The sequence below is a fragment of the Chelonus insularis genome, unplaced genomic scaffold, assembly GCF_013357705.1.
Source record: "Chelonus insularis isolate UGA/USDA-ARS -01 unplaced genomic scaffold, ASM1335770v1 contig_121_pilon, whole genome shotgun sequence".
Classification (NCBI taxonomy): domain Eukaryota; kingdom Metazoa; phylum Arthropoda; class Insecta; order Hymenoptera; family Braconidae; genus Chelonus; species Chelonus insularis.
The window spans coordinates 34,043-52,063 of NW_023276363.1; the positions used below are offsets into that span (position 1 = coordinate 34,043).

Genomic DNA, 18,021 nt, shown 5'->3' on the forward strand with positions numbered 1-18,021 from the left:
TATTAGAATACTAAATATGATGGATGATTTGGATCAAAATCTCGCTGATATAAGTCCATCATTGGATGTTTGTCAAACTTTCGAAGAAGAAGATCTTCGTGAGACTTGTAAAAGTATAATTATAAATTTTAAAAACAATTTAAATAATGCAACGATACAAATAGTGAGAAATCTTCTAACTGAATGGAATCGTGCATTGCCACTGGATCTAACTTTATCAACACCTAAAGTGAGTAGACGAAAAAGTGAACTTGAGGAAGATTTGCTCAATATCTTTGATCTTTTCATGAAAAGATGTATAACGAAAGTATTAAAAATCATTAATGATTTACCGAAAATAAGTCAAGTACGTCGAGATTATAATTTAAAATTAACTAGTTACAATGAAACACTTCGAGCTCATATTCTAAATGAGTCTGATTCAACCAAAAGGGCATTAATTGACTTAGAAAGAGATAAAGATGATTTAAGAATTTACCATAACGAATTACTTGTCGATCACAATAGTAGCGTTCTGAATTTACAACTTGAATTAGATAATTTTAAGCAAGGCATCGTTTTCGATCAAAACAACATGATACTATTATATGAAAAGATAAATGATTTCAGAAGTCTTTATACATTTCCAGGAGAAACACTAGAGCAGAAGTTTGCAAGAGATAAGGAATTCAATTCTTGGAAAGAAATGTTAAAATTACCGAGCAATTGGTTTGAAGAAATTGGAACTCCTCAACCAGAAATTCCTGGATATGTAGGCTTTGATCCTGCAAGTATGAGGGTTCCATCTCATATTGATCCATCGAGTGTACCTTCAACATCCGCTCGTCAAGAAATCGTGCCACCTCCATCTAGTGAGAGAGAATTTAACGTATCTTCTCCTGATTTGAGTGGAATAAATATACCTTCTCCATCAAGGTTGGATCAAATTGATATACCTGCTCCATCAGTTCAGCCATCGGCATATGTAGAATCTCCAACATATACTGCTAGTTCAGGAATGCCAGAATTAGAGACTGACATGTTTGCTCCATCAGTTCAGCCATCGGCATATGTAGAATCTCCAACATATACTGCTAGTTCAGAAATGCCAGAATTAGAGACTGACATGTTTGCTCCATCAGCTCAGCGATCAGCATATGTAGAATCTCCAACATATACTGCTAGTTCAGGAATGCCAGAATTAGAGACTGACATGTTTGCTCCATCAGCTCAGCGATCAGCATATGTACAATCTCCACATGCTGCAAGTTCAGAATCATCACAATTGTCTCGTGAATTTGATAGATTTCGACCCAGGAGCACAATTGGAGATACTCCACTACATCGTAAACATATAGATAATGAAAACTTACTTCGTCGTATTAAGAGTTCTTATTGGAAAATTCGTAATGAAATTGAATTTTATACAAGAATCGATCCATTTACGACTGAATATCAAGAAATTCAAGAGTTAAATACGACAATTCAAAACTTATCAAGAGAATGGAGAACCATTCAAGTAACTGAGCAAGATGATTCAACAAGACAAAATGAAGAAACTAGAGATCGTGAAAGAGATGAAAGAAGGGATGAAGAAAGAATAAGGCATCCAACTGCAGAACGAACGTCAATAAGATTAGTGGAAAAAATGTACAATGAATTTAAAGAAGCTATAAATAATTTTAGAAGTTATTTAGCAAGTTTTGATAGTGATTTGAACAAAATCCAGGAATTACAGACATCATTAAACTATTTATATGAAGAACTAAACACAGATAGTAATAATGAACAATTACCAGCCGCCGAAGAGATAATTCATAATGAATTGGTGGTATTACGAAAAAAGATTAATCGAATGAAATCCGAAACCAAGAGGTTGCGAGCTATTATATTTGAGAAGAGAGTAGCTTTATCGAATACATTGCAAAAACTGCGTCAAAATTTACTACAAAGAAAGGCCAGATTAGATAGAATAATTGAACACTCACAAAGTGCTAGAGGATAATAATCACCACAACTATTTAATATATGTTATGAATCCAAATATTTTTGAAACATTTGATCAATTTAGAAAAATTGCTAAATTTGACATTCCTAAATTGTTTTTTCATGCATTAAAAATATGCCCTAATAACCAGTCCCGACATAAGAATTTTTGTCAAACTTACCTAAATCTGTTTACATTCTGCATGAGATTGCCATTCATAATCTGACGTTGAATTTCGTGACGACAATCTTAGGTTTATTTGTTTCAGAAAAGCGGCTTCATAATAACTCTGCTATTGTGTTCTAGACTTGTCCAATATATTCGATGACAATAAAAAATTTATGATGTATGACTCAGTCTGACTCATATAATATTTTTAAAATATACCGATCAATGAACACTTTAAAAAATAAACTTTTTTCTATCAAACCGACATGGAACATCCAAATATTGTTATTTTAGCTGAAATAGTTAAAAAAATCTTGATGAAAATTCCTCAACGCTCACAATTAGTTAAACTTCAACAAGTTTCGAAAGTGTGGAAGCAAGAATGTGAAGCAATTTTAAAATCTTTAGAGTGGGAAACATTTTGTAAAAAGAATATTGATGAATTTTCATTATGTTCAGTCATAACGACTACCTATTTAAAAATGCAAATAAAAGGTTATTACAGTATTGGTGATCAAAAATTGTGGAAAACTATCTTTGATTGTTGTGGAAATTGGCACCAGATGTATGATGATAAATTATACATACTTTCAACAGACAATAAATGGACTCCTAATTTTCTAGGAGACAAAGATGAGTTTATTACATGTTTGGATGTATGGTGTAAGAATAATTCTTTTAAGTGTTTCAAACTAAAAGGATAAATATCAATTGAATAAATAATAATTAAAACTATCTACTTAGCTTCTTTCATAGCAATTGGTTCAAATCAAGGCAATGTTTTTCTATTTGATGCCGATATGATGATCAATCCATTTATTATAATTCCATCACCAAGAGATTTTGTGAAAATTGTGAAATTTTGGTACACTGGTAAAAATACTATATAATCAGTCTACATCACAATAACTTGATAGTCAATTCAGTATCACATTTTAAATATTAGTTCATTGGTTTAAAATGAAAAACTATTTTTCAGAGCATGGAAAACTGTTGTTGATCCGTTCATACATACACACAAGTCGTCAGGTCTCATTAAAATTTTGGGATGTCAATAGAAGAATGGAAGTTAATACTCTCAAACAAAATTTTGCAACAAAAGCTCTTTGGTAATAATGAAAATTTTCTTTTATAGGCACAAATCAATTCTTGAAACTTTATTTTTTTAATTTATCATTTACAGTGTAGGTACAGCAAACTATTTTTATGGAACAGCGGCATTGTACTTTTTCAGATGCACGCCATCATCATGTTATAATAAAGAATTGTTGACATCTTATTATTACCTATCTATGCAAGATTCTCAAAGTGTTAGAGCAATGACCTCTTTCGGATCGATGGTAAGAAAACAATTTAACTTAATCAGTTGCATGGAGTTTATTTATAGTCATTATGTAAATTATCAATTTCAGACATATGTGTTGGTTACCGGTAGGTCGTCGATAAAAATTTTTACCATTAAAGATACATTTGATATGAAGAAAAAGAGTTCCCTAGAGATACAAACACCACGTCGTCTACCAAATTTATCAGAAAAAATGACTGCAGACACACGATTTTATGTGTTTGAAGATGAAACAGTTATTTGTATAGGCCGTAAGTTCATGTAATATATATTTAATATGTTTGAAATTTATTTTTTAAAATGTTTTTTCAGAAAATCTGTTATATTTCATCATCAAAAATTCAAAATGTTGGATATCACACAACATGGAAGCGACATTTCGTCGGAAAGTAACGTCTGTTATGTATCATGCAGATCTTTTACTGATTGGTCTAGATCAAGGTACTAAAGAAACGCATATTAAAATTTAAACAAAATTGTTAATAATAATTTTCATTATAGGGATATTATACATGTATCATGTAAACAGATCTAGAGAATTCAATTCATTTGATTTCTTTAAAAATTCAGTACCAAGAATTATTAATTTTCAATGTGATACACCAATTGTTGATTTTGCAGTAAGTCAACTATCTGAAAATCCAATCATCATAGCAGCTTCTGAGAAAAAAATATGGAAAATATGTTCCTTAGAAATAACATCACCTTATCGTGAAATTGTTCGAATAGAAGGATTAAATCATTTTTATAAATAATTTGTAATACAGATGTTCATAGATAAACATTTATATAGAAAATTAATTTTGAGTTATGAAGTGTAAATACATTGGAATAATTCAGAATTATATTGTAGGATTAATTTTATTATAATTATAATTGTTAAAAATGTAATAATAATTTATACTTTCAACTCATTTTAATTGTTTTATTTTTTATTATGTATCAATAAAATTTTTGTAAAATATCGAACATAAAAAAGAATTTGTCTTCACAAAATCAAATTTGAAAAAGCGCGGCCATTTACACATAACGACCTCTGTTGTTTAGAATTTAGACATACTTTAATTCTCAATCGGTAATCACAATAATTCGAGAGACGATATGAATATTGAAATTCAGTGATTTTTAAACAATTGTTACAAGATTTTTCTAAAATTCCTATTAAAACTCAAAGATATATTTTTATTTAAATATTAGAATATTACTGAGTGATATTTGTGGTGAAATTTAATTTGTATGCTTAGATCACTGTTTGTTGAGTATAAAACTTTAACCTCCAAGTAAGATTTATTTTATGATTCAATAAATTGCATTTACTATTTAACAAAATAGAATTAGTAAAAATCAACATTTTAAAAAATGTATTCATTCAGTTAATATTTATTTTACTATCTTCTATTTTACTGACAACGTGTTTTAGTGTTAACATATTATTAATACTTACCGGCTCACTGGTACAAAACTCAATCAACTCTATTTAAGAATAATTGAAAATAAAGAGGATTGTCAGTAATGTCGAAAGTGAATAAATTGAAATTAGCCAAAAAAGCCGCTGAAAAGATAGTCCATGGTGACAGACTTACGACTTATATTCCCGCGGGATTAGCATCAGCACAGCCTCCTTTGGGATCCCAACTCGGACAGGTAAAATTTGTGATAAATAATTTAATTACACTATTCACTCATTCTCATTAACTTGATATGTATTTACAGAGAAATCTAAATATAGCTGCTTTTATAAAAGATTTTAACGAAAGAACTGCTCATATTAAGGAAGGTATTCCATTGCCATGTCGCATAAAAATAAAACCTGATCGAAGTTATGAATTAGTAATTCATCAACCTCCATCAACTTATTACCTTAAACAAGCTGCTGGTATTCAAAGAGGCGCTATCAATTCAAGTATCTAATTTCATGATAAATAATATAATGAAAATGTACTAAAGAAACAAATAATCACAATGGTTAATTTTATTGTTGTAGAAACGGAAGTCGCTGGTATGATTACTTTGAAACATCTGTATGAAATTGCTAAAATAAAATCACAAGATCCACCCTTAGCTATGATGAGTTTGAAACAGATAACTGAAATGTTAGTAGGAACTGCTAAGACAATTGGCATTAAAATTGTCAGAGAATTAGATCCTGATGAACTTGGTAAATTTTTGGAAGAAAGAGCGATTATTGATGCTCAACAAAGAGCAGCCATAGAGGAAGCTAAAGAAGCCAAGAAACTTAGGACAGTTTAATAATTCTTTGTATACCAATTGAATAGATTACAGATTATAGTATGTTTTTTTACATGATAAAATTGTTTCTCTATTGATTATCAGCTATTAGCATAATAAATAAATGCATGGGTGTATACATTTTTTGGTTTTTGAATGAATCAAACCATAAATTAAATCGTTAAAAATTAACTGTGAGTAGAGTAAAATATGAAATTAAGTATTTTTATATCGGTTTTTTATTTATATGTTTCATGTTGAACGATCTACATCATAAAGTAACGTTTAATAGATAGATAATATTTTATATTATTAATCAAAGTCAAAGAATTATTAATAAGATTGAAGCTCACTTCATTTCGATAGAAATATTTTATTAGTTCAGTGACGGAATTCCAGTGGCACATTCATGATAGCCGAATTGATTGCAGCAACACACATTTTTGGTACCAGTGCATTGATTATCAGATTGACATTTATCTACTTTACTGAGTCCAACATCTACTTTGCGTGGACAATGAAAACCTTGATTATGAAAAATAAATATTATAAAAATTTTACATAAAAATTATCACTATCATGAATAACAAAACAGTTTTATTACCTCCGTGATCAGCTATAGCATTATTGATACATAATGATAACAGCACCAAGATAAATACCACTGTTATCTTCTCTGTGAGGGGAAAAAATACCATTAATATTTAAACAATTTTAAATTTTTATAAAGTAATTTAGGTATAAATATTCATTTATAAGAGATAATTGTACTTACGATTCATGGTGAAATTTTTGTTAAGTTTAATAAGTTTCTGTAGATACTGATTTTCTGAAATCAATGATAATTGACTACACCTTTTCGAACGTGGACTCAACTTTTATATTAGATCTTATTAAAAATATAAAATTATGTACTATAGCGCCCCTAAAAAATATAAATTTTAATAAAAATAATAACAAAGAGCTAGTGACATTGAAAAGTTATCACAATAAATAAATTTGCAAAAACAATATTGAAAGAAAAAAAAATGTAAGCTACATTTTTTTTCTATAAATCATGTATTGTCTGGTAACTTTTCATTTCAGTTTTTATTATGTAGCTTACATAACTGAAAAAAAAATTGAAAATAAATATCGAAAAAGAATTTAAAAAATAGCTTTAATGTAGAAAAAAAAAATATAAAAATCCATGAATCATCAATTTTATTAAATTTTTTTGTTTTTATGACTTTTACAATATTTCTAGGTTTATATTTTTATTGAGCGTTAAAATTTATGTATATTATGATAATTTTTTATTATAAGATAGAATCCATATAAAAATCAACTTTGGCAAGTAAAAATACACAATCAATTTTGTTCATCGAACTCAGTACGAAGTAAGAAAGAAACTCTTTCAAAAAAATCTGAAAATATATCAAACCATGGCAGGTAAATATAATTTTTCATAATTTTATCATTTGATTTATTGTTAATTAATTAAATATGTAATATTAATGCAAATTCATTTATTGAGCATTAGATAAGATTCTTGCATGTGTATAATTTTTCTAATTTTGTCATATAGGAAAAGAAATGATCTTTATTGCAGCTTTATTCATTGTTGTACAATCCACTCCGCGTTTTTGTACGTATTACTATTATTACATATTTATTGTGTTTAGAGAAAATGTTCACTAAATTTTTTATTCACAGCGAGCTTTGATGATCTTAGCTGTCCATCAACATTCAGTTTAAAGACATCAGTCAAGAAAAACGAATGTACTAAAAAAGAAGATTGTCATCGTGCTAGATACGTTTGCTGTGAAAATCAAGAGAAAGTGAACGTATGTGCAGAAGGAGTCTTTTCCCCATCAAATAATAATCTTGATACAAACAAAAAAGCTACAGTTGAATCTAAATCTATGAACAATCCAGATAAATCAATTCCAGTCCCAACAGAATCTACTAACGGTGATGATGATGTAGAAGATGATGTAGATGATGATTAGTTAGCATGCGTATATGCGTATAGCAATAATATTGTTGCTAAAATAACTAGTTACATTACATTAATTATTAAAATAGCATTTTGAATTATATATCAATAATCATTATGGTATGAAGTGGACAATAATAAAAAAACAATTATTCTGAAATATACTTTGATCTTTATTTAATGCAAAAAATATAACCAGTCGATTGTATTTAAATTTAAATTTATTTGTAAAGTATAGATCATTGATTATTTATTATAAAGGTTGAAAAATAGAATCATAACTATATTGGATTGGGTTTTTTTTATTATTTCAATGATTTCAAATTATTTGAGACATTTTGAATCTTATATTGATTTATTATGTTCATTTTTTATAATTCGCTGAATTGTTTATTTTTTATGCTATTCTGTTGAAAAAATTCATCATTCATTAATTAATTAATTTATTAATTCTCTTCAGATTTATTTACTGATCAAAATGATTTTTTTATGCTATTATTGTGCAATAATACTTTGTATTGTTGTTTTTAATAATAATAATAATAATATACATTCAAGATAAAGAATATGTACTTTCAATTGTTTTCAGTTATAAAATCTTAATATTCAATTTTTTAAATCAATAATCTGTCAATTTTTATGACGATAATGTAAAGACTGAAAGATATTAATGTCCAATTGTAAATTTAACTCTAAAAAATCTTTAAAAAGAGTGTATATGCATAATTGAGAAATTTTTTAATATTTGTTCAACTTATCATTAATGATTCAACAAAGTTAATTGTGATCAATGAGCAACTAACAAGATTTTTGTATGCTATATCATTTATAAAAGCTATAGTTTTCAGTCAACTTTAAAAAAAATAAACAATTGAGTAAAAACGTTAAAATTATTTCACCATAATTTCATTACTCTGGATTTCTTAGAGACTTTAAAATTCAGAAGTATAAACAAAATTAGTAATCTAGAAATGTGTCATAAATTTGTCTATTGAAAAAAAAATTTTAATAAAGTATCTCATCAACGAAACCTTGATATTGAATTTTCAAATACAGTAATTTGATCAATTATAAAAACTACTTACGAAAAGCAGATAAGATTGTGAATCGTGATTTGAGATATGCGTTTTGAATGAATAAAGCGTTGATGTAAATGAACGATCAACAGAATAATTGACTCAAATGTAAGTTTTTCATGATTCAATGTCTGAATTATTTGTAAATTTCAATCATTTACTCATCAAGCTAGTTTTTTATGTAAATATATATCGTTCACAATTTTTATTATTTTAAATATAATTCTGATCCCAAAACATTACTAATAAATTGGATTAAATTAATTGATAATTTAATCTGACTCTAATAGTTTAAGTTAAAGCTATATCCATAAATTATCTTCTTTGTTTTGTGTAAAGTATTCTATTGCTGATTTATAAATAGATAATAAAAATTTTACAAATACTTTTGAATTGTTTTCGATTTTAATAATAATAATAATAGCTGATGTTAATATGTTCTGTAAAATATATTACTGAAAATTATTAATGATTTTATATGTTTAGACTAATAGTGTTTATGTCGTCTAATCATTTGATATTAATTTTTTTTTGATTGCAATTAAAAAAAATTTTTGTGATAATTAAAATTTGGAATGTACTTTTTGAATTTTTTCAGTTTCATCATGTTTTTAATAGTCTTTTTGTAGATGTTTTGAAGAAGATTTATCTGAAAAAATCAAAATTTTTTATTGTAACTATCATACTTCATTATTTTTTATTTTGAACTGTTGTACTTTTTTTCAAATGTATCATTGAATAGAAATTTTGCGGTTATCAAATCAAGACTTTTCTTCTATTGTCTGATAAAAACGTTTTGATATCTTCTTAACTATCTATCTATACTGTCTTTGGCATGTGCTACAGAATAATATCATATACATCAAATACTATGATCACAGATTTCATTCATATCACAAAAAGTCTAAATTTGGAGAAACACCTTCAAGTTCTTTTGATCTTCTTTAAAGTCATGGTCAAGTGTTCAATGAAAATTTGTCGTTAATAATCAATCTTATGCATCACTTTCTTGACGATTATCACAGTTTTCACACTATTTATTGCAACAGTTGTTGTATTTTTATTTCTTTCATTCATTCTAATATTCCTTTTTCTTATATTTATTGTATATATTTATTTTCTATCATTTTTCCGTTTGATACTTTCATTTAAAAATCTTTCGTAAAGATTCATATGATTGACTTCTTATTTATATTGGAGACAGCTCGATAGTTTTATTCTGTGAATTGATATTACGTTCAGTAACGTTCGTTGTTCAGTCAAAGTCAATTAAATAAACTTTGTGGATTAAGTGCATGTTAATGCAAATCATGAGTGTAATTTTTTTAATTGTAAACTGTTGAATTTTCCTTTTCTTGCCTAAATAGTGAACTGTATAAAACAAGGTGCAACGTAGTTATGGAAGTGAATTAGAAAAATATAAGTGCTTATTTATCTGAGATTCGCGAATCAGCCTCGATTGTCTTGTTCATCGTAATAAGTTTAAATAATTTCTTCAATAATCGAGTCTCTGAAAAGAATCGAAATCTATCAATTCATTTCTTTTTTTTAAATAAGCAATTCTAGAAGAATATCATTTAATCAAATCTATTTATTTAATAATCGTATGTCTCCTTTCGCTTGAATAATTTCTATGGTATTGAAAAAGGTATTTTTCAATAATATGATATGAATTCATTAATTGGGAAATTCTATACATCCTTTTACTCTAAATAGTTTGATCTACTATTTATCAAATTCTTGTAAATTGATTCAAATTGATTAATATATTCAAACCATTTGGTTTTTTTTTTTAGAAGAAATTATTAAACTGTTAATTTTTTATCGAAATAGATTTCTCTTATTTCATTATTCTTCGTAATTTCAATCACTATTTTCTCTAGAACTTGTGTTCATCGTTTCATCATTTAATGTAATCATGATAATGATCATTCTAGTAAAGGAAAAAGAGAATAGGCTAATATGGTGATTGTTTGATTGACTCGCATAGCGAATTTGTCAACGATTCGTGAAGATCATGAATTAATTTGGATGATATTTTTCATTTCGAGAAAATATAGATAATTTAAAAATTATCACGTTTTATTTATGGTATTTTATAAGGTCCCACGTTGAGTCCCTCCAGTCTTCGATGGCCCCAATCTCCATGTCCCACGTTGTGAACCCGGTTGAAGTCCCACGAAGAAGGTCCACCAGGTTCCACTAAGAGCCATCATGAATCCTCTTCTTCATCCCACGATGCCGGGTTCTCTTCTGCGTTGACCTGAAAACCCTCAAAGCTCCCCCCAGGTTTTTTTTGTTTTTGTTTTTTATTTGATTTTATCTATTTTTTTTTCTTTTGCATATTTTTTTTTCCCTTTTCTAAATTATTTCATTTTTTTTGTATTTTTATGTTTATTAACTTCTTTTTCTATTTAATTTAGTTTTGTTTTGTTTTACCTTTTGTTTTTTTTTTTTTTTTTAATTTTATTTTTTTACTTTTTTTTCTTCTGTTATTGTTTTAATTATTTTTTTTTATGGCTTTTTATTAAATGTTTTAGGTGCCGACAAAAAAAGCTTTCATCATTATGGGTTTTCTACTAGGAGTGAATTGTGATGATTAATCCCATGTATGATTAAAAAAATTATCTGAAATTAATAAAAAAAAAAAGGTAATTAGTATTAAGTTGTACTAGAAAATAATTTTAATTCAAGATAAAGTGTAAAAACTTACTTTTTTAAAAAAAAAGAAGAGGCGTTTTGGCTGGAACTCTGCATACATCATGGAACGCCTTGAAGAGAATCCTGTAGAAAGAAACCGCCCATCGCCAAGGGGAAACACGACCTCCCAGAGTAAGTCCACGGTAAAACGCGAAGCCAGGGTAAACCGATCAGTCCCGCTGCCATAAGAGTCTCCAAGCGCCAAGTCCCGGAACAAACATGTCCAGTGAAGTCATTACCCCGCAGTTCCCGAAGAAGATCGGCTGCCAAGGAGTCAGACCACTTAATGGACGATGAATCTTAGGATGTTCCAAGAGATATCCACTCCAGGGACGATGGCTGGACTCTGAGGGCCTCAAGGACGAGTAGAAGAATGCACAAACCGCCGTGAAGCCAAGACCAACCCTCTCAGATGAAGCAAGCAAGTAGTAGAACACCCGCGTGGAATGTCATCTCATGCCATCCATGTCATCAATCCGCGTACCATCCACAACACGTCCAAGTAGTTATTCTTTGAGTAGTAGTTTCTAAAAATACTCGGTTAGCAAGGGGTACGAGGGGAAAAGGGTTTCAACTCTTACATTTGCTTTAAAAAAATGCGATCACACTCATTATCAGTTACAAAACAAAAATGATGCTTACTGGGTCTGCCTTCTACTGAGGATTTTTGATGATGGATATATATATCAACATTTCATTAACTCAAACATGTAATGAAGTTTCAATTTTCAAATGATGGTAAAATAATTAATTTTCAGTAGTATTGTCTTCAATAGTAGACTCTTGATGTTAATATTAAAAAGGTATAGATTATTTCTCCTTGTTTCCTATCCTAATTAAATAGCCAAGCCAATTTGCTTTTTGATGCACCACATTACTAGCATTTCCATTGTGCAGTATGTAAAAAAATTTGATAAATAAATGATCTAAAGTGCGTACCTTGATTTCAATTGTATCAATTGATAAATTTTTGAAACCACCAAACACAAATTGCCTAATTAATTATCATTGATGCAGTGCTAATAATCTTCCTCAAGCGGACGAATGGTACTTTCGTGATAGGCATTAATCCAAAGAAGTCACAAGTATTTAATAATACAAATAAGAGTAGCAGCCAAATAGATTGCATGCCGCGATGTAGTATGGCCCGAACAAATGTTAGCTGATCCAATATGCTGTGCTCTGCGTGTTGATGATACTTTATACATGTTTTACATGAAATGGAAGTAGTTATTGATAGAGAATGTCCAATTAATCACTTGATGGTAGTTTCTGAAAATACTTTGGAACGCGCAAACAATAATTAGTACTTCCCCAGGCCCCAACCCTCAATATATAATTTATTCAAGCACGTTCAAGGGTACAAATACCTTTGGTATAGTGTACCTAACAATAACATTTTCCAGCAGAACATTGCATGTTTTCATATATATACAATAAATACAGTGAAACAATGTGTTAACTGCGGAAACTACTTAATAAAAGTTAATAAAGAAATTGTTCAATAGGATCAAAAAATCACAATTCTATGTAAAACTCACCGAAAGTTCTAGCAACAAATAAGCCACTTCTAAAAATACACCGCTTAGTCCTGTACATCCAACAATTATGATTTCTTTTTTGTTTTCAGGCGAACAATATAGATATATAAAAATTAATTACATTATTTTTTGATTCAGTGAGGACAACTTTTAGAACACTTGTAAACAATTCACCCTAAAAAAAACGTGTATACATTCTCATAACATTTAGGCTCATTAACAGCGGATTAGCATTGCAGCGATTTTACAAAGGTGAAACAAACATTGGTAATTAACTTGATAACTTGCACATAATTAAAGTGACCGCACTACACAACTATATAGATATATAGGAATAAATTTGTTATGCGCTACTTGATACAATAGAAACATAAAAGATTATATGTATATATGTGTAGAGAAAATGATATATATATATAAACTCACACAACTTTGACTATAAACTTCTTATGAACAAACGAAAACTGCACAAAAATATTTTAGCACGATATGATAGATAATTATGATGAACACGTCAACTAATTCTTATAATTTGATTTCAAATCGTCCATGAAAACGTTAAAGATCAAGTAAACACTGATAAAACATTTTTGTAGATTAATTAAAAATTTCTGCAAACAATGCACATTAATATACTAGTATTATGCAAATTCCATTCTCAATACTAATATATAATTAAATGAATTTTATAAAATTTCATTGAAGCTTTTCTTGCTTTAAGTTCTTTTTTCTATCCAATTAATTCTTGTTTTTGATATTTTGCAAAAGCCAGCTGATAAAGAAATATAATTTTTCACTAAATTTGAAGCAGATTAAAGTGATTAAAATGATAATACTTTTAGAAAAATTCAATCTTTTTGATTAAAAGTATTTTGTGTCTAAAAATAAATTCCTCAATCAATTTATGTAATAATTTATATAAGATAATGAATCAATCAATTATGATCATTAAATTGTTACCTGGATTTACTGTTGAATTTGTTTTTGAAGACATTTTTAGATTTAATTCTATCAAATGAATTAAAAATATTCTATTTTTATATTCTGAATCTTGTATCTTGTTAAATCTTCAATGTTGTTTTTTGATAATAATCAATAAATAATTTTCAAAGAAATTATTTTCCAAGTCACAAATTACTCTCATTCATATTAACAATCAACATTTTTAATATCTCATTAGTAATAAATATTACTTTCTTGTTCGAGATTTTTCTAGACTGTCCTAGAATGTTATTTTTCCTGCGATGCAAAAGAAAAAAATACCTCTTCCCACAAATAAAATACAGTATTTAAAGAGTTAACAAACCAAATAAAAATTACAAAGGTAGAATCCAAAAGAAGATGAATTTAGCTCTTTACCTTCTGTTATTCTTCAATAATAAAATGCTTTACTTCTCTATCCATCTTTTACTTTTCTTCATATTTTCTTCATTAATTTTCATATCAATAATTTCTTATTTCCTGTATTCAACTATTCCTGAAGCTCAAAAATATATGTCTCCTACCTTTAATTTTTCTACTCTTTCCTCGTTACTCCTACCTTTTTTCTTTCTTCTAATTGTAAGTGTATTATTTTCAAACAAAACATTTATATTTATGCAAAAATAAATATCTCACGTGTTTCGAGTTTAGTTTATTTGTCTCAATACTCCGGTTACTCCGCAATTAACTTGTGGTCATGTCCTGCGCATAAAGAAAAAACGCGATATGTTCGAAAAATGAATGAATGATACCTGAATCCAGTTGAAGATAATTATTTGGGGCTAATTCAGTGGCTATTATCTCTCCTCTTTCCGGTTATTTCCAAGGGTTGTGTATGTTATCCATGATTCCTGCGACTCATAATTAATTTGTTGCCCTCACCCTCCCATAAAGAAAAAATTTAAGTTTAAATTAACTTATCTCATCTCCGGGTAATGTCTTTGAAGATCGGCAAATTCTCAATGAAAAATGGTCCGAGGGCGTTGAATTTTCTTATGTCTCTGAAGCGAAAATGACTGTTTTTTTTTTAATTCCCCCAATCCCATACCCAATAATCAAATGCAATCTACTACTTGTTTAAGACTAAACCAAGTTAGATAGGTTAATGAACATCAAAAAAACATTGGTGGTACCTCTATAGATTTTAAACTCAACCTTTCTCACATTGACCTCTTACTCCATCTGTCCAAATCGTCTTTATCTCATCTCTCCATCAGATCTAAATTTTCGCGATATCCGTATTTGCTAGCTTTTATCCAGAATTGTGCAATCGTGCTTCTATTGCATCTGTGAAAATACGGTTATTCGAATGCCGAGCATACCGTGCTCGTAGACAAGATATTACAACGCAGTACTTATTTAGTATTTGATATGTGTCAAACATTCATTAGAAAACGTTGTCTATTATTCAGAATTGTCTGCTAACAAATCATGCAGATTTTAGATACCTGAATACCTTTCAATTTTGAGTCAGTACCGTGCGTCGGACGACACGTGCGTGTGTGATTCCAATACTACAGAGGCTCGGGGTTGTCTTGAGCATCCCGATAGAAAAGTCTAAAAATCTGTTCTCGTCTCCAGACCTGGGAAAATACGATTGTCTGGGATTTTAACATCAAGAATAAGCTCACCAGCTATTATTTATTCCGGCTCGACCCCATAGATGCCTCTCGTTGCGTGTGTGTGATGACACTCTCGCGAATGAACTTGGTGAAGCAAGTGAGGGTGCGAAGGTTGTGGGTGTAGAGTTCATGCATTGCTCGCTGCGTTACTCGGTTGGCCTTCTAGAACATATGTTTCTCCCCCCTCCCTTTTTTTGTCTTCATGCGCAAATAAAACTTTCCTCTTACGTTTATTTTTTCTCTGAGTTCAGATTTTCGCTTTGATTATTATCAGATGTCAGCCCGAGGAATTTTGAAACCAATTGTCTCATACTCGTAACAACTCTCAACTCGTTATTTGAGGATGAGTGCTGTACTGAAAAGGATTTACGGAATTAATAGTCGATGATACTTAAACTAATTAATAAATAAATGGATTACTTCATTTTTAGTTTTAAATTAAGAAAATTTATTTGCTTAGAATAATTTTAATACTTCTCTCCTATGTGTACTTCGAACATGATAATCTATAAAATAATACTGTTACCGCTATATATTACAAATAATTTATAATCAACGGAATTGGACATCCATCTCTTATTACAGTAGATATTCTCTCATTACATAAACGTTGATAGACGTAATCTCGCAAAAATAAACAAATTTCTATAAAAATGAAATCTAAACTTAATATTTATTCAAGAGATCTGAAAAATTTGATTTATATACAATGAAAATGGACTAAGTTAAATTTACAGAAACTGAGAAAGACATTTTTCGATACAATCTACAAACCAAACGGGAATTCGTCTAGCCAATGGCGTGGAGTCTGGGCACCCTTGGTTCTGCATGGACCATAGTCACCAGAACTGCGACTCCCTCCGCCCATTCCAATGCCATCTCAAATGGTGAGACTGCAAGTAAAAAATACTAAATGTACATCTAGATAATGATGGAGTTTCGATGTCTGCAGTCCCAGAAGATTGAATCGACACGGCGTTGCTTCCTCGATGACCGCTGAATCACCGGAACCAATCGATGATAGAACCAAGGCAGCCGTAGAGTCGCAGGATATCCATTGCAGTCGTCGTAGATCCGCTTCGAAGATCATGATGATGTAGTAGATTCCTCACCGCCGCCCCCTTTTATTGTAGCCGAGACCCAATTGTCTCTTTGTCGAGTGTTTCAGTGGCTTTTCAAGCCACTGATGATCAGCGTTCAATTGGAGTTTTAATTCCGCCAAGCTCTGTCATAAATGAATTGAAGCTGTCCAACTCAGGATACAGACCGGAACCCCAGATGTTCTGATAGTTATCTGGGCGGTTTTCATCAGCTTGGGCAGCTTCCTGTTGCTTCTTCTTTTTCAGCTCTTGGAGGCGAGCAATTCGTTCCAGATGTTTGCTACGCAGTTCAACCTCAGCCTGACAGAGGGCGTGAGCGAGCACGGCTTCGACGCGCAAGTCGCGATGACGCTTGCACAGCCATTTCATCTTTTTACGACGGATTTGGCTGATCCAATCGAAGAGTTGTTCAGTTCCGTTAATGTTGGAAATCTGTACGTTGATGGACCCCATGATGACGATCGATGATGTAGATAAACGATGAAATAGCCGAAGTGTGTTAAACAAGCACTTTCTCCTCAACAACTTTTGACTTTCACTTGATTGTTAATGAGAACAATGAATCTTGAAGTTCAATTCACTCACACTTTGAACGTTTATAAACTGACTTCACTGAAATTCTATTTAATAACGATAGAATTTTAACTAACCTGTAGCCAACTCGTATTCCTCGATGTGAAGGACACGCTGAGTTCCTCTTTTATCGATGAACGGTTAAATAAACCACCGAGAAAGATACAGTCTGCACTATTCGTTCGACGACTTTGGAATAACGGAGGCAGCGAAAAGGGAGCGTTTATATAGCATCCAAGACGCGTGCAAGTAGTCCCTTCTGCGCGCGCAGTAAGAAGTAGTTCCTTGATTTGATGTCATTTTTATTCTTTAGAAATATTTTAGACCATAAAAATAATTCAAATAAATAATTAATAATATTTGAAAGTATTTAACATCGAAAATATTTCATATAAACTATTTAAAAAAGAATTATTCAAATATATTCGTTGGAAATCATCAATATGGTGTGTGTGCTACGGTCCTTCCCCACCACAATTTTGCGTCTTTTTGTAAATACGTCGTACCACCTCTCTGCAGCTGTTCTACGTTGCCAGATTTTTCGAGAGTCAATATTTTCTATGAAAAATTTTCTATTTTTCATTTATTTTTATCTTCCTCTAATTATTCTGTAATGACATTTAAATCTTCTACATGATTTTTTTTAATCATAGACTTTCGAATATTTATATGAGCAGTATATAATTTTCATTAATTTCCTTAAATGACCAATGATGACGAAAAATCATGACGAAATGTATAC

The 18,021-nt window shown here is 29.8% G+C and overlaps 4 protein-coding genes and 1 long non-coding RNA gene across 5 annotated transcripts; 4 read left to right on the top strand and 1 right to left on the bottom strand.

Annotated features, from left to right (window-relative positions):
• The first annotated feature begins 16 nt into the window (after window positions 1–16).
• LOC118065611 (uncharacterized) lies at window positions 17–2,273 on the top strand. The gene has a single exon (NM_001414592.1). It carries the CDS (start codon window positions 17–19, stop codon window positions 1,982–1,984), a length of 1,968 nt encoding a protein of 655 aa, NP_001401521.1. The 3' UTR covers window positions 1,985–2,273.
• Window positions 2,274–2,336: 63 nt separating this feature from the next.
• Window positions 2,337–4,295, top strand: LOC118066464 (uncharacterized). The gene is made up of 7 exons (XM_035082513.1): window positions 2,337–2,797; window positions 2,879–3,007; window positions 3,114–3,243; window positions 3,318–3,474; window positions 3,547–3,730; window positions 3,792–3,920; window positions 3,981–4,295. Exons 1-7 carry the CDS (start codon window positions 2,401–2,403, stop codon window positions 4,232–4,234), a joined length of 1,380 nt encoding a protein of 459 aa, XP_034938404.1. The 5' UTR covers window positions 2,337–2,400; the 3' UTR covers window positions 4,235–4,295.
• A 270-nt stretch (window positions 4,296–4,565) lies between these two features.
• mRpL11 (mitochondrial ribosomal protein L11) lies at window positions 4,566–5,947 on the top strand. The gene is made up of 4 exons (XM_035081810.1): window positions 4,566–4,759; window positions 4,900–5,123; window positions 5,193–5,382; window positions 5,464–5,947. Exons 2-4 carry the CDS (start codon window positions 4,992–4,994, stop codon window positions 5,727–5,729), a joined length of 588 nt encoding a protein of 195 aa, XP_034937701.1. The 5' UTR covers window positions 4,566–4,759; window positions 4,900–4,991; the 3' UTR covers window positions 5,730–5,947.
• A 1,034-nt stretch (window positions 5,948–6,981) lies between these two features.
• Window positions 6,982–7,850, top strand: LOC118066092 (33kDa venom protein-like). Its single transcript, XM_035081884.1, has 3 exons — window positions 6,982–7,139; window positions 7,276–7,335; window positions 7,404–7,850. The coding sequence occupies exons 1-3, from the start codon at window positions 7,133–7,135 to the stop codon at window positions 7,697–7,699; spliced, it is 363 nt and encodes a 120-aa protein (XP_034937775.1). The 5' UTR covers window positions 6,982–7,132; the 3' UTR covers window positions 7,700–7,850.
• Window positions 7,851–11,252: 3,402 nt separating this feature from the next.
• LOC118066016 (uncharacterized) lies at window positions 11,253–17,500 on the bottom strand. The gene is made up of 4 exons (XR_004690210.1): window positions 17,357–17,500; window positions 13,964–16,499; window positions 11,476–13,881; window positions 11,253–11,390 (listed from the first exon to the last, which is right to left on the bottom strand). It is a non-coding gene; the product is annotated as an uncharacterized lncRNA (long non-coding RNA).
• Between the last annotated feature and the right edge of the window lie 521 nt (window positions 17,501–18,021).